The sequence below is a fragment of the Mizuhopecten yessoensis genome, unplaced genomic scaffold (genome assembly GCF_002113885.1).
Source record: "Mizuhopecten yessoensis strain PY_sf001 unplaced genomic scaffold, ASM211388v2 scaffold2805, whole genome shotgun sequence".
NCBI classification, from domain to species: Eukaryota; Metazoa; Mollusca; class Bivalvia; order Pectinida; family Pectinidae; genus Mizuhopecten; species Mizuhopecten yessoensis.
In genome coordinates, this window is record NW_018404728.1 from 166,506 (window position 1) to 176,414 (window position 9,909).

Here is a 9,909-nt window from a genome sequence, read left to right on the forward strand (position 1 = left end):
GTGGAGGGGGGAGGGGGGTGAAGGTGATTGCCTGCTGCAGTACATTCGGATACAGAAACATTTAAAACATCTCGCGTTGGAGAAAAGTTTGGAAAGTCAATGGTCCTTATGGAACTTCTCGACGGTCTCTCCTATGAAGTTGACGTGGTGATTTCCGATGGCGAGCTCTTGGCGTGGTTTACGGCTGACATTGGTCTCTAGCTTCCCAACAGGTTTGTCCGCACTATCATATGTATACCGTCAAGTTTATCAACAGAACTTAGACACCAACTGACGGCAGCCGCGCATCACCGCTGCTGTAAACTGGGTTTACTAAATGGAGTTTTAACACGGAGTTCAAGATGACAGAAACCGGTCCAAAACTCATGGAAATCAATGGAAGAGTAGGCAGTTTTCGTAGGTGTATCGTCTACGAGACAACACATGGCGTCAACTTATGGGAGACCACAGCCGCCATAGGTTGTGGAATCAAGCCTTGTGTTCCAGACCTCACCATCATATGCTTTGCTGTTGGAGTCTTTCTTTTCAATAGGTTTCAAGGAAAACAGTTTCTGAAAGAAGGCGTTAATTTAGAGCTGAATGGTTTGGCTGAAGCAAAAGACATACTCCTGGTTATGAAATCCGCGATAGTAGACGTGCAGTGTTGGGATGAAGAATTCCTCAGACCTTTTTGTCATTTGGTTGCACTCAACAAAACAAGTATAGAGTGTGCGAGATAAAAGCTGATACAGTTTTCCCAAGACCTCGGCTTTACTGGGACAGAGTATGATATTGAACGATTCACAAGTATGTGGGCATAATGTTATAATTCTTAAATATTTACCTAACTAGTTCATAATCATATTTACAAACTGATTGTCCATGAATACTACCCCGATGTATTCTATGCATTAACAACTTGTCAGAAAAGACTACATTTAAAATAATAAATTCATGGTTTTGGGTAATTACTTTACACAGTGTGTTAATGTGTTGAAAATGCTACTACTGGAGACAATATAAAGATGAACAAACACAGACGCACATATGTGATTGCATCTGTAGGCACGGTAGTCTAGTGGTAGGACGCCGGGATCGTGACCGAAGGGTTGCGGGTTCGAGTCACGGCGCGGCACTGTGTTGTATCTTTGAGCAAGATACTTTACTCCGCTCATAGTGTTGTTTAAATCTAACGAGGCCAAGTCATAGTGTTGTTTAAATCTAACGAGGCCAAGTCAAAGTGTTGTTTAAATCTTACGAGGCCAAGTCATAGTGTTGTTTAAATCTAACGAGGCCAAGTCATAGTGTTGTTTTAATCTAACGAGGCCAACTCATAGTGTTGTTTAAATCTAACGAGGACAAGTCATAGTGTTGTTTAAATCTAACGAGGCCAACTCATAGTGTTGTTTAAATCTAACGAGGCCAAGTCATAATGTTGTTTAAATCTAACTAACGAGGCCAGGTCATAGTGTTGTTTAAATCTAACGAGGCCAAGTCATAGTGTTGTTTAAATCTAACGAGGCCAACTCATAGTGCTGTTTAAATCTAACGAGGCCATGGTTTTCTATAGAGATCGTAGTTACTCTGTAGACGCCGAGGACATGATGCAAGACTGTCGTCGTGACCAGGGCCAGGTTGTAACACACTTCTCTGTAGACGCCGAGGACATGATGCAAGACTGTCGTCGTGACCAGGGCTAGGTTGTAACACACTTCTCTGTAGACGCCGAGGACATGATGCAGGACTGTCGCCATGACCAGGGCCCGGTTGTAACACACCTCTTTGTAGACGCCGAGGACATGATGCAGGACTGTCGCCATGACCAGGGCCCGGTTGTAACACACCTCTTTGTAGACGCCGAGGACATGATGCAGGACTGTCGCCATGACCAGGGCCCGGTTGTAACACACCTCTTTGTAGACGCCGAGGACATGATGCAGGACTGTCGTCATGAACAGGGCCCGGTTGTAACACACCTCTCTGTAGACACCGATGACGTGATGCAGGACTGTCGTCATGACCAGGGCCCGGTTGTACCACACCTCTCTGTAGACGCCGAGGACATGATGCAGGACTGTCGCCATGACCAGGGCCCGGTTGTAACACACCTCTTTGTAGACGCCGAGGACATGATGCAGGACTGTCGTCATGACCAGGGCCGGGTTGTAACACACCTCTCTGTAGACACCGATGACATGATGCAGGACTGTCGTCATGACCAGGGCCCGGTTGTAACAAACCTGATTACTTTAAGAATCACTACACCACTGCCAAAAAGAAGTATTGGAAAAGTATCACGTCATGACTATAGCTTTGATAAATCATTTCTGAAAAGAGTACCATACTTTGAGGAACCTTTTTGAAAAATAATAAAGATGAAATAAAAAAAATTAATCAACAACATTGATCTGAGTTTTAAAAAAATCAGTGGGGCTAGATCGGGATTCGAATGTTGAATGAAGTTGTAGCAAATCTGTCGAAGAATGTGTATGTTTTTCTGTCCTCGTTATAAAATTGAAATGTCATCTGTTTACTTTGGATGTTGTTATTGGCACATGTTTACTACTCATAGAAAATGAAAATCTGTCGGTAGAATCCAACAAAACATTTGTTTTCAATGTGCAATGTTACATTAAATCCAGTGAAAGGTTTAGGTTCAATTTTATCACTGATATTTTGTTGTACTGTTATTTGTAACAGCCTTTCTGTTCCTACATGTTATGTTTTGTTCTTATATACTGTAGGGGTTATCTCATAATCTGAAATAAATGATTATATTAACTAATAAATCCTATTCATTAAAAGATGTATTTAACTCAATTACAATGACAAATGCATATAGGATATATGTATATAATTAATATTAAAGCACCAAAGAACCTATCATTTCTGTGTGACGTACAAAATGATGAGATATTGAAGTTTAACACGATGCTTTGCCGAGTGCTAAACTTCAAAAATCTTATCCCGGGTGTTGCGACTTCTCTGTCAATAATATCACAGATAAATGGTTGGTTATTTCCCCACATTTTCCTACCGTAAAAGATATGTTATAAAGGCAAACCCAGTGCATCGCGCCATTATCAACGGCGCCTGAAATATGTAACAGAATTGATGATGGTATGCTGATAACGCTGCATGCAGCAACGACTCAATGGTCACGTTTTCAGCATAATTGCGCTTGTCGCACTTGCGTTGTCTTTCCCTAGGTAGGTAAAGACAGGCTTATTATTTCCCAAGCAAATAGGGAATGGACGTATGAAGTGTGGGTGATATATCTCTAACATTTCTGCCATTCAAAGAAATTTTGATTCTTTGATATATATGTATGACAGTTCAAGATGTTTCGATATCATTTAAAGATATCTCTAATGTATTTAAAGGTATCTATATTGCATTTACTATCCCCCTTTAATGTATTTCATGTTCATTTCATTGGGAGCACTGACAAGATTTACCAAATACAGTGTTAACGTCAAAACGTCACGTGACTTACTACGTACGTCAGTTCTAGTGTAAATAGCCGGTTAGTGCATATTTATGAATATCAGACATTGCAATCCAGTCGTGAAACAAATGTAAGATATTAAGAATCATGGAAATAAACATTTATCTAAAAAGAATATTTTGGTGTTATATAACGCCAAAGAGCAACATAAACTTGCATGCGTAGCCTTTAAAGTGGCAATATTTTTTCCATCTCGCCCCGAATGTGATATGAGGTGAATAATGCTTCTCCTCTTACCCTCAAAGTGGCGAATGCATATTTGTTTTCCTTGCATAAAATATACGGAAGAGTATAGGGACAACACTAACAATGATGAAGCTTCCTCGTTATAACAAAGATACAAATCGTTTTCGTGACCTAACCGGTATTTCGATATAGTTTTGCCGTTGTTACAGCATGGTATGTTGTCTCGGTGACCTGTACACACTCTCTTAAAAAGTAGTATTTTGTCCGTAAAAAGGCGCACAATAAAGAACACAGATGGTGTTAAAAAATATTTTTCAATCCCAACACTGGTATCTCAGATAAAACCTTACTTGTAGCTTACTATTCTTTGAGTTGGTTTTGTAATTTGAAAACAAAATTCACATTCACAATTCTAAAGCAAACTTTATTGGTATTAGAACCAACCAGTAACACATGTCAAACACTATAGGAATACTTGTAAGGGACATCATTGAAACTTAAAACCTTTTTTCATTCTTTCCATAATTTGAACAATTAAATTGAATTTTGACTGATTGTGACAATAATAACTAATCATGTCATTTTGCAACATCAACTATGAATCAAACGTCTGCTGTAGTATACACATACAAATACATATAGGACTTAAAAAAATCTATTATATGTCTTATCTTATTATACAGTTATTCATAAATTATGAACAAATTTCAATAAAAATAAATAAAAAATAAAATTAAAAAAAATGAAAAATAATTATGAACAAATTTTCCAAATCGGCTTAATACATTTTCATATAGGTTTTCTTTTATTTCGTAATTTCAGTCATTTTTTTTAAGTCAAACGCTTTGCTGAGCTATGTCACCGAGTTTGGTGTACCATTAACTGGATAGTTTTTGAGCAAAGTTTACATGAAACATTAGTTTTGTATGTTTCCTTTAAATTAATGCTGGAAAGAAAGAAAAATGTTCTGATTAAGAGACTGATACGTAAGTCCATTTTAAAACAGCAAACATTTGTTGAAATTAAATAACAGTAACATACTGAAACGTACTGCCTACTGAACATCTTATTAACAGTATACTAAGTACGTTATCTGAATGTAATACATATAATAGAGCCAGTTTTTTTTACTGATTAGAGTGCTATTTTGAAATCCTGCAATGATAAGTATCAACACTATAATTATATCTACGGGCTATAGATAGTAAAACAGTCTAATTCATAAAAATAAATTCGGTGAATGTTGACGTAAACATCATATAAGGGTTATTCAGCTTATCCTTTTCTGTTGTTTTTCCTTTCTGCCTTTGCTCCATCTTTCTCTGCTTTTGCTTCTGCCTTTGTTGCATCTTTCTCTGCTTTTGCTTCTGCCTTTGCTCCATCTTTCTCTTCTTTTGCTTCTGCCTTTGCTCCATCTTTCTCTGCTTTTGCTTCTGCCTTTGCTCCATCTTTCTCTTCTTTTGCTTCTGCCTTTGCTCCATCTTTCTCTGCTTTTGCTTCTGCCTTTGCTCCATCTTTCTCTTCTTTTGCTTCTGCCTTTGCTCCATCTTTCTCTGCTTTTGCTTCTGCCTTTGCTCCATCTTTCTCTTCTTTTGCTTCTGCCTTTGCTCCATCTTTCTCTGCTTTTGCTTCTGCCTTTGCTCCATCTTTCTCTTCTTTTGCTTCTGCCTTTGCTCCATCTTTCTCTGCTTTTGCTTCTGCCTTTGCTCCATCTTTCTCTTCTTTTGCTTCTGCTTTTGCTGCATCTTTCTCTGCTTTTTTATCTGCCTTTGCTGCATCTTTCTCTGCCTCTTCCACTGTCTGTTCCTCCGTTTCTGCCGCATCTTTTAATTCCTCTGTAGCCTCTTCCTCAGTCTCTGTTGCATCTTGAAATGCCTCTGCTCTCTCCCCCCCTGCCTGTTCCTCTGCCTCTTCCTTTGCCTCTTTCTCTGCCTCTTCCTCTATCTTTGCTTTCTCACCCTCTATCTCCTGTGTTGCATCTGCTGCTTCTTTTACTGCTTCTGCTGTTGGCTGTGGCCGTACTGCTGACTCTGATCCTGTTTTGCTGTTTTCCGTTTCAGCTGCCGGTGATGCTGCTCCATTCTCTGTATTTGGTTCTGGCTCCGGCTTTGGTGCTGTCTCTGCCTCAGACTGTTTCTCTGCCTCGTCCTCTGCTTCTTCCTTTATCTTTCCTTTATCTACTGCTCCATCTTGTGTTGCCTCTGTCTCTGGCCATGCTGCCGGTGCTGCTTCGACTTTATCAGTTTGTTTCTCTTTGTCTGGTTTTTGTTCCGTCTCTTCCTTTTCCACTGTCGCTGCCTCTGTCACTGTCTCTGTTTTTTCCTCCGCCTGGCGTCTTTCTCTACTCGGTCTTCCGTACGTCGACACGATTAGACACGTGCAAACGATGGCGACAAGGATTAAACGCATGTTGATACCTGTAAAAAATGGAAAAATAAGAAGAATTTACAGTTTGTCATATTAATCTGACATTAGTTCGTATGCGGAATATTCATTTTGTCTTAATAATCCATAATTACAGATATCATTCTTAATTGCATACAGTTGATGAACAACCTGATTATATATTTTTTTAAACAGTGTTAGTTATAACAGACTGGCAGCCTTTAAAAAAACCGATGCGGATCATAGGTCGACAAATGTGGTAGCTTGCTATCGTGAGAGATGAACGACAGACAACCACACTACAGCTCACTCACACAAATGAAGGTCATTACACAGAGTACACAAGTGTAGAAATGTTCGCGTTGTAAAACTTTTCATTGATCGCTGTTTTCGAAATTTTCGCGCTGGTTATAGTTCTGAAATACATATATATCAGCTACTTAACAGCGGTCTAGATGCTTGTAATCTAAAGATAAATATTCTCGTGAGGATACTTTTGCGCTAGTTTATTCAATGCGGTAAACACAAACATTTCCGCTACGATAAAAAAGTTATCTTTTACAGCATAACGTACATTATGTCGTTTCGACATTCCGGTCTAATTTTTGTCCTCGTTTGTTGATTTCATGAAATCCTAAATGAGTTTGTATTAATTATTTTTTCATATATTTTATGTTTGATAAACCTCTCTCTTGAATGCCATGGATCCCGCATACATATGGTTATACAATATAATCTAGATGCATCGGACGAACAGTGAACGAACTTCAGCATTGATGATTATTAGATAGTATATATACTCAACTTCAGCATTGATGATTAATAGATCGTATATAGACTCAACTTCAGCATTGATGATTAATAGATAGTATATAGAGTCAACTTCAGCATTGATGATTAATAGATAGTAAATAGACTCAACTTCAGCATTGATGATTAACAGATAGTATATAGACTCAACTTCAGCATTGATAATTAATAGATAGTATATAGACTCAACTTCAGCATTGATGATTAATAGATAGTATATAGACTCAACTTCAGCATTGATGATTAAAAGATAGTATATAGACTCAACTTCAGCATTGATGATTAATAAATTGTATATAGACTCACCTGAAGCTTTGAAATAACCGAAAAAAACTTTAACGGTGAAGTCAAGTATCCCTTTTTATTATAAATTGATAATAGAATATAATTACTAAAGCATTCTGTAACTTTCTGTTTGCATTTAGTGGATTAAAACATTTTCCCTCTGATTCCGATGGCATCAATATTCCTGTGAATTCCAATTGATTGTAATATTGTACAAATATCTACTGAACCTATCTATTAACTTTTGATAAATATTTGTACTGTCTTCGTGTTTTGGTTTGGTTGACTATGAATGACAATAGACCTCATCAAACCCATCCTCGAAATTCCATGTGTTACGCTCACTTTCGCTCTCTACACCCCTTGAATATGTCATAGTAAAATTGAAGGCAAGAAGAAAGCTGTTTGATTGGTCCCAGGTAAAAAGAATCTGACCAGGCTGATACCTGTCCTTTGAAGATTAAAAAGGAGAGACGCCCGACATCAAAGCCTCTCAGTTGTTACCGTTACGTGACCGCGAGATTCTTTTGATGTACATCGAAGGATCCAACTAATCTCCTTATCTCATCAACAAGGTGGCGCACACTGAGCCTTCAATTTTTTTGGACATATTCCAGGAGTGAAGAGAGCGAAAGTGAGCGTAACCCCTGGATATCGATGATGATGATAACCTGTTTGATTGGTTTCAGGTAAAAACAACCCTGGTCAATCGCTAGACTGATACTTATCATTTGAAGAATACAGAGGAGCGACATCCGACCTAAAAGCTTGTCAATTTTACCGTCGCGTAGTTGTTTTGATGTACATAAAAGGATCAAACTAGTCAACTTGTATCATCAACATGATAGCACATACAGAGCCTCCGATTACGGCATGACATATTCCCAGCGTGTATTAAACATGGTTGAGCGTACCCTGCAATTTCGAAGTTGCATCTAGCATGGGTTGTGTTTTGCGATCGAATATCACATTTGTTTGCTACACTTGTCAAACGTGTGATAATAAAGAAACCCTGCATGTGTATACCACACCGGAAAACATCAAAGATTTATAGGTAAAGTTATCACGCATGTAGCAATAGAGAAACCCTAGATATAAATATCACAGATTTATAGGTAAAGTTATCACACATGTAGCAATATAGAAACCCTACATGTAAATATCACAGATTTATAGGTAAAGTTATCACGCATGTAGCAATAGAGAAACCCTAGATGTGAATATCACAGATTTATAGGTAAAGTTATCACGCATGTAACAATATAGAACCCCTAGATGTAAATATCACAGATTAATAGGTAAAGTTATCACGCATGTTACAATATAGAAATCCTAGATGTAAATATCACAGATGTATAGGTTAAATTATCACGCATGTAACAATATAGAAACCCTAGATGTAAATATCACAGATTTATAGGTAACTTTAGCACGCATGTAACAACATAGAAACCCTAGATGTAAATATCACAGATTCATAGGTAAAGTTATCACGCATGTTACAATATAGAAATCCTAGATGTAAATATCACAGATTTATAGTTAAAGTTATCACACATGTAACAATATAGAAACCCTAGATGTAAATATCACAGATTTATAGGTAAAGTTATCACGCAAGTAACAATATAGAAACCCTACTTGTAAATATCACAGATTTATAGTTAAAGTTATCAGACATGTAACAATATAGAAACCCTAGATGTAAATATCACAGATTTATAGGTTAAGTTATCACGCATATAACAATATAGAAACCCTAGATGCATATATCACAGATTTATAGGTAAAGTTATCGCGCATGTAACAATATGAAAACCCTAGATGTAAATATCACAGATTTATAGGTTAAGTTATCACGCATATAACAATATAGAAACCCTAGATGCATATATCACAGATTTATAGGTAAAGTTATCGCGCATGTAACAATATAAAAACCCTAGATGTAAATATCACAGATTTATAGGTTAAGTTATCACGCATATAACAATATAGAAACCCTAGATGTAAATAAAACAGATTTATAGGTATAGTTATCACGCATGTAACAATATAGAAACCCTAGATGTAAATAAAACAGATTTATAGGTATAGTTATCACGCATGTAACAATATAGAAACCCTAGATATAAATATCACATATTTATAGGTAAAGTTATCACGCATATAACAATATAGAACCCCTAGATGTATATATGACAGATTTATAGGTAAAGTTATCGCGCATGTAGCAATATAAAAACCCTAGATGTAAATATCACAGATTTATAGGTTAAGTTATCACGCATATAACAATATAGAAACCCTAGATGCATATATCACAGATTTATAGGTAAAGTTATCGCGCATGTAGCAATATAAAAACCCTAGATGTAAATATCACAGATTTATAGGTTAAGTTATCACGCATATAACAATATAGAAACCCTAGATGTAAATATCACAGATTTATAGGTTAAGTTATCACGCATATAACAATATAGAAACCCTAGATGTATATATCACAGATTTATAGGTAAAGTTATCGCGCATGTAACAATATAAAAACCCTAGATGTAAATATCACAGATTTATAGGTAAAGTTATCACGCATATAACAATATAGAAACCCTAGATGTAAATATCACAGATTTATAGGTAAAGTTATCACGCATGTTATACTATAAAACCCCTCAATGAATATACCAACAGGTATTAATTTAGCTAACAGTAAAATACTAAGGCTGATGTCCAAATAAGAATTGTTCACCTAC

At 36.9% G+C, this 9,909-nt stretch overlaps 1 protein-coding gene across 1 annotated transcript; it reads right to left on the minus strand.

The window, feature by feature from the left end:
• Positions 1–4,948: 4,948 nt before the first annotated feature.
• LOC110446574 (translation initiation factor IF-2-like) lies at positions 4,949–6,082 on the minus strand. Its single transcript, XM_021491782.1, has one exon. It carries the CDS (start codon positions 6,080–6,082, stop codon positions 4,949–4,951), a length of 1,134 nt encoding a protein of 377 aa, XP_021347457.1.
• Positions 6,083–9,909: the final 3,827 nt, after the last annotated feature.

Excerpts from the sequence above, each read along its gene's own strand:
- LOC110446574 (XM_021491782.1), bottom strand. The coding sequence starts at position 6,082 with ATGCGTTTAATCCTTGTCGCCATCGTTTGCACGTGTCTAATCGTGTCG.